At 37.2% G+C, this 16,442-nt stretch overlaps 1 protein-coding gene across 1 annotated transcript; it reads left to right on the top strand.

Moving 5' to 3' along the window:
- The first annotated feature begins 1,445 nt into the window (after positions 1-1,445).
- Positions 1,446-10,150, top strand: klhl26 (kelch-like family member 26). Its single transcript, XM_052569356.1, has 4 exons — positions 1,446-1,536; positions 1,687-1,806; positions 6,127-6,312; positions 7,803-10,150. Exons 2-4 carry the CDS (start codon positions 1,757-1,759, stop codon positions 9,382-9,384), a joined length of 1,818 nt encoding a protein of 605 aa, XP_052425316.1. The 5' UTR covers positions 1,446-1,536; positions 1,687-1,756; the 3' UTR covers positions 9,385-10,150.
- Positions 10,151-16,442: the final 6,292 nt, after the last annotated feature.

Here is a 16,442-nt window from a genome sequence, read left to right as displayed (position 1 = left end):
GCATGCTTTAAATCAGATACAGAAATGATGTAGCTTGAACGAATAGCATTTATATTTAAATTAACAACAGAGAGAAAGTGAGAAACTGCATGTGTGAATAATGTTTGTGTAGTGTCTCTTCAATAATCAAGCTGCAAGTTTACCGTATTTTTCGAACTATAAGTCACATCCCTAATTGTTTGGAAGAAAGTATGCAAGATTCTAAGTTATTTCACAAATAATTTATTCTTTCCAACTTGCAGGAATCAGTAAAGCCAACTCCGACTATAGTTTTTCATGAAGCTTCAAACCCCCTCCATGCAAAAAGAGTTAGAATTAATATGGAGGGTGCCAGCATTGTGAGCGCAGAAATGGATGTGATGGAGGCAATGGAGTGCCTCTTTGCTACTTATTTTATATTCAGTGTGGAATACCCCAAGCACATCACTCACATGATGAATTTTGTAGAGCAATACCTGTTTAAACTCTCCAGAAGCCAAAAAAAAAAAAAAAAAAAAAACTGTCTGAATATTTGAAATTACGGTAGCATTCTTTCAGTAATAGTAATTATTTTTGTTATTATAATTAAATGACTAGTTCTATGCACTTTGGGTGTGCTTTTTTTCAGTATTCATGGGTGACTTTTTTATGTGAATTACATTTTTACATTTTAGGGTCTTGATGTTTGTCAATTATATGAAATATTTAATCCGGAAAGGACAAAATAAATAATCATGAATTAACCCCTAAAAAGTTCCATATAGAACCCTTTTCCTGGTTACAATGAACCCTAAAGGGTTCTTTTGATTGAACCCTTAAAAAGGGTTCTATATAGAACCTTTTAGGGGATCCAAATACTTAGCGCCTGATAGAACCTTTTCTTCTAAGAGTGTAGTTACCACAGGATGTAAATCCTGTGGCAAAACAGAGAGTCAAATGGAGACATAATTAGCGTAGCTGCTGTTCCAACAAAGTAAAATGAATTAGTTTAACCCGAGCTAAAGAATAATAATGTGCATTTGATCAGATACAGCTGCAGTCACAATTTAAGAGATGCAGTATTTTGAGTGCTTGGCGAAAGAGATGCGTTTTTAATCTAGATTAAACAGAGAGAGTGTGTCTGAACCCCGGACATTATCAGGAAGGCTATTCCAGAGTTTGGGAGCTAAATATAAATTATGTGAACATAGATATATGCATGTACATTTATGCTGTATGTGTGTGCATTTATATATACATAATAAATAAAGTACACACATTTATATAAAGTAAACAAAAAACTTTTATTTTGGATATGATTAATCGCAATTAATCGTGTGAACAGCACCAGAGCCATGGACAGCACTAAAAGAATATTCAACTCTGTTCCACACTCAGAAGGTGGCGGTAATGCGCAAATTCACGATGGTTGCAAAAGAAAAACAGAAAAGAAGAAGACTGGTGTGCTCGTGAGCGCGCAGCAGCAACCGCGGGGTTGCGCATAGGGTGAGAGGCGCGCGCAGGTAAGCTCGAGCTGAACTCTGTCAGCAGCACCTGGATTGTCCTCGACTACAGGCCGTACAGTATTTATGGGCTAGAAATCATTACTTTCCTTACTAATGCTCTCTCACTGTCTCAAAGCAGTCTATGCACTCGAAACTGTAAAGTGTGATGTGGGTTGTTTGTTTATTTTTCAATGACGCGTCTTGCATTTCGTATTTTATTAAGATTGAGCATGATTAGCGGAAATTTGGGCTTCTTCACATGATGACCTTCCTCATCCTCGTCCTCGCTGAGCATGGCGGAGTCAGATGGTGTGGAGTTCTGTGCGAGTCGAGCTCAAAGCAGGTAGGAATGCATGTATGTAGCATCAGATTTTGCATGCAATGCGTTTGATGCATGCATGCATGCATAGGTTTGTCCCATAATGCAACACGAGATTAAAAATAAAAAAAGAATACAAATTAAAAAAACATTTGTTTTATTCTGCCGTCTTGCTGTCTACAGCATTTCTTTCTATCATGGCCAGCTGTGCAACAATGCCCTTTTAGCTGTACCATATTAAATTTTTTTTGCATTTACTGAGAATGGTTAATGTTGGATATGTAGTTGTGCATACTTCTTTGCCTTATATTTACGTTTAGATTAACTTCTAATGCTCATTTAAAATGAATTTTTGAAAAACTAATAATTTATTAACACTGTTTAATGTAGTAGGCTATCTATTATTCATGCTGTACAGCATAATATTGTGAGGTCAAAAAGTTTATTGATTTACTAAAGACACACTAGGAAAAATTAAGCCATGGACAGTGGAAAAAGCCTGTTATTTTTGCAGCTGTACTTATTGCATATGCATTTAATTGGTGTTTCCATTTCAGACACAAAACCTATAGTAGGAAAGTATTTAAATAAATGAGATTTACTAAGGTTTACGTTAGTCAGTTTATTAGCATTTGCACTGTTATTGCACCCATAAAAAAACATGTCTTAATCCATTTTGTCCTTGAGATGGCAGGGATAGTTGCAAATTTGCACTTCTCTTTATAGATTTTGTTGATCTTTATGGAAGTGAGAACTTTCCACTCCCATCGCAGCTTTTATGGGATTGTAGTCTCATGCTAATTTACCATTAATTACTTTGTTTTTTATTTTTGACATTATATGATAACCTATAAGCTTTACCATAGTCTACAGTGTTGGTGAATGCTGACACAGTCGAAACAGAATATGTTTGAGGTAAAATAAATCAATAAATGAAATGTTAAAACAAGCAATCTCTCATGGAGCAATGCAACAAATGTGTGTTTCAAAAGTTGAAGATAAATCTAGCACAGAGCATGAACATACAGCAGTTAGTATAAGAGTCAGCTAAATGTACACAGAAACATACTGAGTGCACCTTTCAAAATGTTTAGAATAAGAACCTTTTAACCCTTACATACTATCTGGTAGAATTCAGGGCCCCAAAAGCATACTTAACGACATGAGGGCTTGATGCTTGCTTTATTTCCAAGGAGCACATGTTCCCCTATATTGAAAAATGAAGGAGTGCATAAACAAAACTTTAGAGTTGCAATGAGAATTGATGAAATAATGTGACATTACACTGTTTGTGAAATGTGTATGCTTTACTATTGCAGCTGTTCATTCAGAAGGAAAGGGGCGATAAAAATAAGCACTCTTACAACCATCTTCAGTCTATTACAATATAAACACCATCAAGTAAACATTGTTTACGATCTACTGATGATTATTTATGACAATCTGTTTGAACAAATGCTCTGAAACTGTGAGCCCATTGAATGCGCAACAGCACTGCATTTGGACATTGCTCACTCACATTTATTTATTGAAATCATGGCCTTTTATATTTTAATAATCACATTAGGCTTTATCCCGTTCTTCTATCCCAAATTTAAAACCTCTATGAATTCATTTAAGGTTTTTATGACCCTAGATTTAATAGAACTGATGCTCTCATTTCAATTTGACAACATTAAATGTTTTTAAATAAAACTGTCCCAAATATGAAACATGATTACATGCAGTAATTTGTTACATGCTAGCATTTGATTTTACTGTATATTTTTTGTTTTACAAATATACAGTTTTCTGGGGCCAGATTGATCCAAAACAGAAAATAGAAATTACTATATAGGATTAGTTACATTACATGCTTGCTTTGTAATTACAAGTTTTGAAAATTATCTAAATTAAAGCAGATATATATAGAATTTATAAATATATAAATTCTGATACTTTTATAGCCAAATAAATTATCTGCTTTAATCAAGATAATTTTCTTGAAGTTTGGTAATATAAAGATTCCTCCTTTGAACTCCCACCTCTTCTGTGTGTTTTATTGTTCTGGGTCTGAATTTGGGCTCCTGGGATCTCAAAAAAGAAACATTTACAATCTCCAAGGTGAACATTATGACAACACACTCTTAGAAAAAAGGGTTCATTGGGGTTCTATATAGAACCATAGGGTTCTTTACTCAACTCCAAAGAACCTTTTATGCTAAAAAGGTTCTATAATGACAAGAAAGAACCCTTTTGGCACAAAGGTTCTTTAGGCTATTATTCATTCATATATTACATTATTCTGCAACATTTTGTATTTGTAATTAAATTATTGTTTGTAGTAACTTAATATCACATTTTAATCATGCTGATTTTTGGAGAAAAACTGAAATGGCAATCTTCGTGTGATATTGATTAACTACATAAAATGATATAAATATATATATTTTCTAACCCCCATATCTTGAATTTTGTGATCATTCACCTGCATTCATAAATGCATTTGAATACACTGAATAATGCAGTGAAAGAACGCACTCAAAATGCACATGCGCACTAGTATGACTTCATCATGTAACTTTACATTAGCCTAGGTGCGTGCACTTGTTAGGCACGATTTGTTTAGTTTTTGAATATACTTGAACTCCCGAACTGATTCAAATGATTTGCGATCCCCAAACTGACTCAACTGATTCGCGAACCCGCTTTGAACTCCCGAACTGACTCAAATGATTCGCGATCCCGCTCCGAACTCCCGAACTGATTCATTCAAATGATTTGCGATCCCCAAACTGACTCAAATGATTCGCGAACCCGCTACGAACTCCCGAACTGATTCAAATTATTCGATCCCCAAGCTCACTAAAATGATTCGCGATCCCCAAACTCACCCAAATGATTCGCGAACCCACTACGAACTCCCGAACTGACTCAAATGATTCGCGATCCCCAAACTGACTCAAATGATTCGCGATTCCCAAACTCACTCAAATGATTCGCGATCCCCAAACACACTCAAATGATTCGCGAACCCGCTACGAACTCCCGAACTGACTCAAATGATTCGCGAACCTGCTACGAACTCCCAAAATGACTCAAATGAATCACGCTCTGTACTCCCGAACTGACTCAAATGATTCTCTAATTTCATAGCATTTAGTGATTATTTTAAGGTATGAAAAGTATGTTGTTAACAAAATATCAATATTTCCATTCCGAACTGCTTTCCACGTCGAAACATCCACGAACATAACCAGGTGAGCAGATCACTCTCTCACTATTTGATTGCTCTAGTCTTTATCCACTCATCATCATAATCCACCAATCAGAACACACGAGAACTCTTTGACCACAGCTGCTGTGCTTCTAAAGCTCTTGCAGCAGCTCAACACTGGTTTTCTCTGAGGTGGTCGGATCACATCAGATTGTGGTTAATTTGCAGATCATGACTTATATCTACTCTTCCTCTCCCTGCAGTTTGGTAATATAAAGATTCCTCCTTTGAACTCCCACCTCGTCTGTGGGTTTTATTGTTCTGGGTCTGAATTTGGGCTCCTGGGGTCTCAAAAAAGAAACCTTTTCAATCTCCAAGGTGAACGTTATGACAACATAACACTCTTAGAAAAAAGGGTTCATTGGAGTTCTATAAAGGTTCTATGATGACAAGAAAGAACCCCTTTGGCACAAAGGTTCTTTAGGCTATTATTCATTCATATATTATATTATTCTGCAACATTTTGTATTTGTAATTTAAATTATTGTTTGTAGTAACTTAATATCACATTTTAATCATGCTGATTTTTGGAGAAAAACTGAAATGGCACACACGCACTAGTATGACTTGCTAAATATGTTTTATATATATATATATATATATATATATATATATATATATATATATATATATATATATATATATATATATATATATATATATATATATATATATATATATAGCATTGGAACATATAGGAAATGAAACATTGAAGTATGCAGAGTCTGTCTCAATAGAACATGAGGGTTAGGAGCAATGACAATTAAAATTGATATATGCACTGTCATCACAAGAGCTATTTGACGTTGGCAGTTGTTTAGGTCACTTGTTGCTTGATATTTTTTAGGCTTAGGTGTTCTGTATCCAAACTGGCTCTTTATCCATTCTGTTGAATAATTTAAAAGTAGGTGCCATTACAGGGATCATGCTGATGCACCAGTATAGAAACCTAGACATGTGAAGCGTCAGGATACAGCAGATTTATCAAGCCACTTGTGAAGTTCTGTTGACTCTGAAGCCAGAGACAATGATCAGGGAGTGGCGAGAGATACAGTTCCTCGTAAATTGATTCTCTCTCTTTCTTCCAGCATGGCTAACAACAAGAACAGCACGCTCCGTTGTACTTTCTCGGCCCCCAGCCACAGCAACACTCTCCTGAGGGGACTGTCTGCTCTGCGCGATCAAGGTCAGTTGTTGGATGTGGTTCTGGCCATTGACAACGAGCGATTTGAGGTTCACAAAGCGGTTTTGGCCTCCTGCAGTGACTACTTCAGGTGAGACAATGCACTGTTTGCTAGCAGCAGCCAACTGAGCTGCAAATGGCAGGTTAATAACTAGCCCTAAGTCTAAATGACTAGTTAACTTGAATAATGTGTGTACAGATAATTCGTCGTAAGTTCAAGTTGTTACAAACCTGTATGAATATTTCTGTTGAACTTAAAAGAAGATATTATAAAGAATTTGGGTTGTTCTTCACAATATCTTGTTTAAAAAAAAAAAGAGTAGATTTGAGTTGAGTGATTTAATAGAATATCACAGTTTTATGATGGTCATGGACTCATCGATTTTATTTTTTTTTAGCTTCAGACTATGAATCCATCCAGTTGTTTATTTTAAAACACTTTGTTTTGATTAGATGTGTCTCCTTGAAACAATGCACAAGTTTCTTCATGAGTTTGTGGTGTTCAGAGTAATGAAAGTCTGGTAGTGTGTGATTCTCGTTTAGTGTATGATGACCAGTTTTTCCCTCTGTAACTATTTACAAAGTCTCAAGATTTAAATTAATTCCTCTACAATTAAAATGAATGAACACTAATATTGTTTCTCAATGTTCAATTTCAGTGCATCCTACCTTCTAGCTTTTTTTTTTTTTTTTTTTTACTTTGATAGAACCATTAATAGTTTACTTCCGTTCATCAGCAGCTCTTTCTTAAAGTCCCTATTTCTTAATAACTCAGAAAATGTATCTCCCATTACTCCCAAATAGCACTTAAACAGCCAGAGATTGTAGACACAAATGGACGAATGCATCTTCTGTGAACTGTGCCCTCATTTGTCAAGCTTGTAATGTTGTTTTGGTTCAAGACTCTTTATTAAAGCTGCAGTCGGTAACTTTTGACGCTCTAGCGGTTAATAAACAGAACTGCTTGCGTCTTGCGGAAGATCATCGTAGCCGGAACCACTTCTCTCTGTTTATGTCTATGAAGAATCACAAAGGTACTGGGTTACTCCGCCGCGGTACCCCCGAAGCAATCTAAAATAGTCCTAATATAAACACTTATTATAGGTGCACCCTAGTGATTCAGGACAGGCTAAAACACGGTTTGGAAAATGGATTCATGGTGTACTCGCTTATTATATAAATTTTTCTTAATTTTGAACATAAAACAAAGTTACGGACCGCAGCTCTGATTGGTTGTTTCTTAACGGGAGCGATGCATTTCTGCAAATGGCAATAGGACACTGGGAGGAGCCAGAGGAGCTTGATTTTTTTCACAGATTATCTGTCTCATATTCTACTGTCAGGACATAATGACAGGTTTAACAAATATGTAAAAAATATATATTTACAAAAGTGACCTACTGCAGCTTTAAAGATTGTTTTTAAATCCCTGTGTAGAAAATGAATGGAGAAAAATAATTCCAGAACCAAGGGTGCTAAAAAGGGAGGGGTCACTGTTGCACTTTAGCTTAAAAGTATGGAGATCCCCTCTTTTTGCCGCAGATTTGATAAAAGTGTGAAATCTTTTCTTGATCCATTCAGAGCCATGTTTACTGGAGGAATGAAGGAGTCAAACCAGAACACCATCGAGCTAAAAGGTCTTTCAGCCAGAGGACTGAAGCACATTATTGATTTTGCCTACAGTTCTGAGGTCACTCTGGACTTGGACTGCATTCAGGATGTTCTTGGTGCAGCCGTCTTCCTGCAGATGGTGCCTGTGGTGGAGCTTTGTGAGGAGTTCCTGAAATCAGCCATGAGTGTTGAGACTTGTCTAAACATCGGCCAGATGGCCACTACTTTTAGCCTCTCGTCCCTGAAACAGTCGGTCGATGCGTTCACGTTCCGTCACTTCCTGCAGATCGCTCAGGAGGACGACTTCCTTCACATTCCAAAGGAACGACTGGTTTTCTTCCTTCAGAGCAACAAGTTGAAGAACTGTAGCGAGATTGACTTGTTCCACGCGGCAATCCGCTGGCTGCAGCACGACGCGTCCAGACGAGCAGCGGCCAGCGAAGTGCTCTGCCATGTGCGCTTCCCGCTAATGCGTTCGTCTGAACTTGTGGACAGCGTCCAAACTGTCGACATCATGGTGGAGGATGTGCAATGCCGACACTTTCTCCTAGAGGCCTTCAATTATCAGATCCTTCCATTCCGACAGCACGAAATGCAATCATCGCGAACTTCCATTCGCTCAGACGTCACTTCGCTGATTACGTTCGGTGGGACGCCCTACACCGACAATGATCGGACAGTCAGCGGCAAAGTCTACTATCTAGCCGACATCACAGTGCGACAGTTCAAAGAGTTGACTGAAATGGAAATGGGATGCAGCCATGCATGTGTGTCAGTTCTGGACAATTTTGTGTACGTCGTGGGTGGGCAGCATTTGCAGTATCGCAGCGGAGAGGGCGCGGTCGATGTCTGTTTCCGCTACGATCCCCATCTGAACCAGTGGCTTCGAATCCAATCCATGCAGGAGAGCCGTATTCAGTTTCAGCTCAATGTGTTGCATGGACAACTTTACGCTACTGGAGGACGCAACCGGTCTGGCAGCTTGTCCTCTGTAGAGTGCTATTGTCCGAGGAAAAACGAGTGGACTCATGTGGATTCCCTCAAGAGGCGGATCTGGGGTCACGCCGGAGTGACGTGCGGTGAGAAACTCTACGTCTCAGGAGGTTACGGTGTGTCTGTGGAGGATAAGAAGACTCTCCATTGCTATGATCCGACTTCTGATCAGTGGGACTTTAAGTGTCCTATGAATGAGCCAAGAGTCTTGCATGCTATGATCAGTGTGAACAACCGTATTTATGCTCTCGGTGGCAGAATGGACCATGTTGACCGCTGCTTCGATGTGCTAGCTGTAGAGTATTACATTCCAGAGACCGATCAATGGACAACAGTCAGTCCAATGCGAGCTGGTCAATCAGAGGCTGGGTGCTGTCTGCTAGATAAAAAGATCTTTATAGTCGGAGGATACAACTGGCACCTCAATAACGTCACTAGTATTGTGCAAGTTTATAATACAGAAACAGATGAATGGGAAAGAGATCTTCATTTTCCAGAATCTTTTGCGGGAATAGCTTGTACACCTATTGTACTTCCTCAAACAACCACCCAGCGCTAAGCACATATTGCATTTGCATTTTGTTTAGGCTTACGGTTCCAGTCCACCCGGACTGAAGTGAAAGTAATGGTTTAATTAGCTTTGTCTTATTGAAAAGCTATAATGTTATGTCTTTGTTGTTGAAGCATGCATGATTGAAGATTTGTTCACAACGATATAAAAGCACACTATTTGAGAATGTGCAGCATCTTTCTCAAGCAGTATTGTCATTTAAGGCCCTTCTTGTAGATTGACACGTTTAATGTTATTTGAGGGTTTTGCAAGTTACTATGGGATTTGCACTGACGGCAGACTTGAATGGCCCCACATCATTCGAGCAATGTCATCACGTCTTTATCTTTGTGAATATCCTACATGTATTCACAACACACCATAAACTTCCAGAAGTAAGTGCAAGTTTATAACAGCGAGACAGATGAGTGGGAAAGAGATCTTCATTTTTTAAGAATCTATTATGGGAATAGTTTGTTACACTTATTGTACCTCCCCAAACAACCCCCCAACGCTAAGCACATTGTCTTTATATTTGATTTTTGAGAATGTAAAGCATCTTTCTGCACACTTCTCATGCAGTAATGTTGTCTTTGGCCCGTCTTGTAGATTGTCCCGTTTCATACTAATGAGGGTTTCATACAAGTGCCTGTGGGATTTGCATTGATGACAGACTTGAATGGGCCAGCAACACAAAAGCAATGTCATCATGACTTCATGAAGGATTTATGGCCTGTTCTCATGGTGTGACTAAATAAACTAAACTTTATTTCAATTTGTCATTTTTTGAAATTTTGGATAGCTCAATGAATTGGTTGACATCTTAACAATTTTAAACAATATTTGCCTCTGAGAGAAAAGAGTTTGCAGAACTTTATTCTTGCAGTATGATATTTTGAATTTGGTCCACAGCCTTATTCCTCTAAATTAGACATGATCTTGAGTTAATTCAAAACCATAGACCTGATCTATAGGTTGCACTTTTCAGGCAAATTCATGTTTGTTTTAATAATAATAATAATTAATTCCTTACATTTATATAGCGCTTTTCTAGGCACTCAAAGCGCTTTACATAGACAGGGGGTATCTCCTCATCCACCTGGATGATGCGACGGCAGCCATATTGCACCAGAACGCCCACCACACTTACTGGTGGAGAGGAGACAGAGTGATGAAGCCAATCAGTAGACATGGGGATTGTTAGAAAGCCATGATGGTCAGAGGCCAATGGGCGAATTTAGCCAGGATGCCGAGGTCACACCTCTACTCTTTTCGAAAGACATCCTGGGATTTTTAATGACCACAGAGAGTCAGGACCTCAGTTTAACGTCTCATCCAAAGGACGGTGCTCGTTGACAGTATAGCGTCCCCATCACTACACTGGGGCGCTAGGACCCACACAGACCACAGGGTGAGCACCCCCTGCTGGCCTCACTAGCACCTCTTCCAGCAGCAACCTAGCTTTCTCAGGAGGTCTCCCATCCAGGTACTGGCCAGGCTCAGCCCTGCTTAGCTTCAGTGGGAAACCGGTCTTGGGCTCCAGGGTGATATGGCTGCCGGTTTTGTGATCATTTGTAGAAAAAACACTAGCAAGATATAGTGGCAGGTGTTAATATATTTTGTGATGCTTTATTAACCTAGTTTGTGACAAGTTCCTGATATTAATTCTCTTTCATCATAATCTTCATTTTTTTAAATGTTTTGTATTTAAAAACTGGCAAATTATTTCAGAAAACTTTGCTACCATTAAGCAGCAGTAGTGATAAAATTCTCATGACTCTTTTGTCATGATCAAGTTTTGTCTCTTTTTTTTTTTTTTTTTCTAACAATTTAGGGGACATTTAAAATATTTATACCTCATTGTAAGATTATTATTATTTTTTTTTTATACTTTCCATTCAGATATTTTTACTGGATGATAATGTACCTACCTAAGTTTTTTTTTCTTTTTTCTGCTCTCTCAAACTAAACAAGCACATTTCATCACGCACTTTAATATTCAACGTGGTAAATCAGTGATTTGAATACTGAACAACTGAGGTGCATTGTTTTCTCTGAACATGTCATTTACACTGTATATACAGTATTATAAAGGAGGGACTGGATCACGTAAATGGACCTATGGCACAAACTTTTTGTAATGAAATTGTGATGGCATGTTTTTAGAGTATGAATATGTAAAAAATAAATAATACATTCTAAAAAAAGATCTTTTTTTAATATAAACATTTAATAGTATGATTTGTTTGATTATTCTTACATTTATTTAATTTCTTTTTTTAGATTCCATGAAGCTGTTAGAAACATCTGTTCTTTCCAACAACACAATTAGATTTTGTGTATGTATATAGATAGGTAATTTACCATGATTACAGCAGTAAATGACTGTCACCCTTAGCTCAGGACTCATTTACATGCTGATGTAAAATGGACACATAAATATGGACAATATCTGGTAAGACTTTTGAGTAATTTAGCTGGGTCTTATGAACAAATGGCCTTCAATCTTGTACCTAAGTCACAGATCAGCCTTAATCAACCTGATAAAAGCACCCGCAGAACAGCAAAGTGCTGTTTGGTTCTGTGTAAACAACCTTTTCCTTAAGTCTGGAATTTCAACAAGCTTTTACAATATATATTTTTTTTTAATTGTCAATTTTCGATCTCAAGTAAATGCTTTGTTTAAGTGCATTTATGGACATCTGAAGCATGTGGTTACATAAAAAAAAAAAAAAAATTCAGTCAATTTTTTTGAATTATGATTATGATGTACAAAGTTACGTGTTAATCTTTCGAGTGTGTGGTGTAATTACTAAATAACACTGAATGTATTTGTATTGGTAGTATTTTTTGAATTTATCCTTTTACATATTTGTTTTCCAAGTGTTAAATTACATTTTTATTCTTGTTTTATCCATCTGCTATTTTGTGTCTGTTACAGTGTGGTCTAAATAAATAAATAAATAAAAAATAATAATAATTCTCATTTTTTTTAATTGATGTACAAATAATTTACAATAGCCTCTCTTCTATATAAATGTATAAACTGTCTCATATCCCATTGGCATATAATTGTTCTTTAATCATAAAATAAATTCATTTTTTCAGAAAACAATATTTCATAATTCTAAAATAAATGTATTTGAAACCTTTGCAGTTGCAAAAATACTAATGAAGAGTGTCGCTCATTTGCAGTGTTAGAACGTAACAGCAAAAAGTTTGAAATGTATGTTTTCTTTACTTGGTTTTAAAAAAAAATTATAATAAACACAGTTGCTTAATTTGGTTTTAAAAGTCTTAAGTTTACATTATAAAACCTGCAAAAACCCATAGGCGAACACCCCTCCATCATCAGCCCAAGTGACAACCTTCCCAATCTCTTGTGAAACCTACACGGAAGTGACTAAAACTGCAATTCATCGACTGGCCACTTGAGGCTGGCTGCAGAAGGGAGTCAGTCCTATAGACTCCCCATGTTAAAATGCACAATTTTACAGAAGAAAAAAACATATTTACAGCCTGGTGCAAAAAGTGGTTTTGGTCTATATAGCTAATTTTGCCTTTCATGGCTCCGCCAACTTTGCGCTTCAAAAAAACACTCTTCAGAAACCTACGAGTGTCATCACAGACACTACGTCCATGTTTTTATTAGGGCCGGGACTTGATTAAAAAAATTAATCTTATTAATTAGAGGCTTTGTAATTTAATTAATCGAAATTAATGGCATTTTAATCGCATATAAATATTTGACCTGAGAACAGTGAGAATACATTTTTTTTTTCACATGGATTTATAGTATACCATTGAATAATGACTGAATACATAAGCTTAAGCAACAAAATATTGTTTATTTTTGTTCAAACAAGTCTAGCAGACCAGTTAAATTTTTGCCATTAAGTGTAGCAATAGCATATTTAGAAACAATTTAGAAATAGTACATTTCAGAATTTCAGGAAGCTTATAGGTGCTGGAACCTTCTGTAAAGTGTTTAAATAAAACACAATACTGTCAATTACATTCAGAACATTGGAAACACTGACTATCACCAACAAAATAATACATAGTTCAACATAAAGTGTAAAGTCCACGCTAGCTGCTATATGTTTTGCGTTGAGATGATCCTTGAGGCTCGATGTGCTGCTGCGGTGACATGCGAACGCTAGTTGGTGCTTCAGTATAATCGGTCCCGCCGAAACTCATCCAGTGAGAAACGTTCGGCGGTGCAAAAATAGGTTATTAAAAATGCGGGAATTTTTTTTCTGTAATTAATTAATCTTAATTAACGCGTTATTTTTTGTGTAATTCATTAATCTCAATTAACGTGTTAAAGTCCCGACCCTAGTTTTTATACAGTCTAGGGTTGGGCCCTTAGAATCATCCTAATTGTACGGACCCTTACGGCGCACCTGATTACACATGCAGAACTCAATTAAACGTGACATGATTTTCAGGCGCACATTTTGTATAATATCATAGCTTTTTATTTGAAAAATGGATCGGTTCATAGTTCCAAGTAAGCCTGTCCCCAGCTAAGCATAGGATCTACTAGTCGCACATTTATATTAAATTGATTTTAGGGGTGCTACATGCACTTTTACAAGTTGCTTGAACTGAAATGTGTGTTGGCAGTGTGTGTAAACAACCACCCTATAATGGAAAAAATCCACCCAGTGTTTTTTTTTTCTTCTTAATCTACTTAAGGGGGGGTGAAATGCTATTTCATGCATACTGAGTTTTTTACACTGTTAAAGAGTTGGATTCCCATGCTAAACATGGACAAAGTTTCAAAAATTAAGTTGTACGTTTGAAGGAGTATTTCTGTTCCAAAAATACTCCTTCCGGTTTCGGAACGTTTTTTTCGAGTATGGCTCTGTGTGACGTTAGATGGAGCGGAATTTCCTTATATGGGTCCTGAGGCACGTCTGCCGGAAGAGCACGCGCTCCCGTATAGCAGCGCACTGAGAGGCTGAGCACAGACAATCACTGATCAGAGCGAGAGCGTCGCGAAATGTCACAAAAGGAGTGTGTTTTTGGTTGCCAGGGCAAGACAACCCTGCACAGATTACCAAAAGAGAAACAGCATTAAGGGACCAGTGGATGGAGTTTATTTTTACAGAGCATCAACGGAGTTGTGCAAGTTTTTTGTTTGTTCCCTGCATTTCGAAGATGCTTGTTTTACAAACAAGGCCCAGTTTGACACCAGATTTGCACATCGTTTATTTCTTAAGGATAATGCAGTCCCAATGAAAAAGGGTCACGATCGTGTGTTGGAACCGCAGGCGGTGAGTAAAACTGCTTCAAATATCTCTGTGTTGTTAACTTAGCTATCGGCGCGTAAGCACATCAAGTAAACAACCTTAGTTGTTGTCATCAAACTGCACTTTCCACATGTACAGCTTAAAAAAAAAAAAAGACGACAAAGTTGAACTTAGTCATTTTCCAAAACTGCTAAGCAAACTGATGCTGCTCTTGTTAAATTTTAGCCTCTGGATCATAAATATACGCTGAATCTGACTGTTAGCCATGGTTTGTTTTGGATGATGGTTTTGTCCTCACGGTAATGTCACAGCTTCCAAACGCTCTCAACGCAAAAGCCGACTGACGCTCGTGATTTTTTAGCTCCGCCCACACGTCACGCCCCCAGCCGGTTGTGTTTTTCAGGGAAAAATCGGTACAGACTATCTTTCTCTTATGAATATAATAAAACTAAAGACTTTTTGGAGTTATGAAGGATGCAGTACTACTCTATAGGTACTCAAGATTAACAGGATATTGAGTAACAACGAGCATTTCACCCCCCCTTTAAATCTTTACCCCTTTTTCATACTGAGCCGAGCTCAGATGCCTTTCTTTGTGACATCACACTGACAGGCCCCTCCCACAATAGTTTGATTGACAGTAGCGTTTCAGCACAGACTGGACTGGCGTCTTACCTTAGCTCCGCCCTGAGTGACTGTCATCAGTCCATCATTGTTTCACAGCTGGAGCAGATGTAGGCAAGAATGACTCCTAAGCATTGAGGTGTTCTGTTGTTGGATGTAATAATGAACATAGCAGTCGTCATTTACTCCTGACATCTGAGCTGCTGAAGACACAGTGGATTACATTTGTTTCTGAAGGGAATGTGCCCCCGATCTACATAAATGTGTCCATCTTCGTAGGAATCATTCGTGAGCCTCACCTCCAGAAGAAGTGAGTATAATGTTTTTGTAATGAATATTTGCAAATCACGTTTCCTAATAATCTGCTAATTAGCAAGTTTCACGATAAATGCGGCTAAAGTAAACAATCCGACAGCAGCTCAGAATATAGGGGCGGGGTCAGCAAAGCTCATTAACATTTAAAGGAAAATGCTCCAAAACTGCTTGCTCTGAAAAGAGCTGTTTTTGACAGGTTAAAAAAGTGTTTTTTACACTACCATTGAGAAAATGTAATCAAACTATGTTACAGACTTTTCATTAAGACCCTGAAGAATTATATAACTTGTGGAAAATGGGCATCCGATGACCACCTTTAATATTATAATATTGTTTTTATTTAATTCATTATTTCACAGGGACAGTGGACAGTCAGAAAACTGTCCCAAAATTAGCTACAGAGCTAAATTTAATCTGCTTTCCCTGGGTGAAGAAAACCAAAACAAATTATATTATAAAAACATCAGGTACAATAAAATGTTAGATTATAACATATGGCTGTACCTCCTCCTTAATATAATAACTTACTAAACCATCTTTTAATGTGCATTAAGGCATAGGCTATTATCAGTCAGTCAGTGCATATAAAGCTCAGGCAAAAGTAGCCTAATGATTATGAATGTGTCAGGAAAACATAAGACATTTTAAATATTTATTACACAACTAGTGCTTTCTCAGTCCTATGGACGTGCCTTCAATAAAGAAATGCACATTTTCATACGGGCTACATAATCAGATAAAATTTGTTTTTATATGAATTGGTTAGTTTCATAGCAAACATTTCAAGCTTTCTATAGATGTATTTATTGTCTTTTCCGAAAAAAAAAAAAAAAAAGCATTGCGAAGTAGCCTATGATAAAGAAAAGACTA

This window comes from Carassius gibelio, chromosome B11, assembly GCF_023724105.1.
Source record: "Carassius gibelio isolate Cgi1373 ecotype wild population from Czech Republic chromosome B11, carGib1.2-hapl.c, whole genome shotgun sequence".
Classification (NCBI taxonomy): Eukaryota; Metazoa; Chordata; class Actinopteri; order Cypriniformes; family Cyprinidae; genus Carassius; species Carassius gibelio.
This window is presented reverse-complemented; position numbering and strand designations above follow the sequence as displayed.

Coding starts and splice junctions, on each gene's coding strand:
- klhl26 (XM_052569356.1), top strand. CDS start 1,757: ATGGCGGAGTCAGATGGTGTGGAGTTCTGTGCGAGTCGAGCTCAAAGC. Junction 1,807..6,126: donor GCGAGTCGAGCTCAAAGCAG/GTAGGAATGCAT, acceptor TCTTTCTTCCAG/CATGGCTAACAACAAGAACA. Junction 6,313..7,802: donor TCCTGCAGTGACTACTTCAG/GTGAGACAATGC, acceptor TGATCCATTCAG/AGCCATGTTTACTGGAGGAA.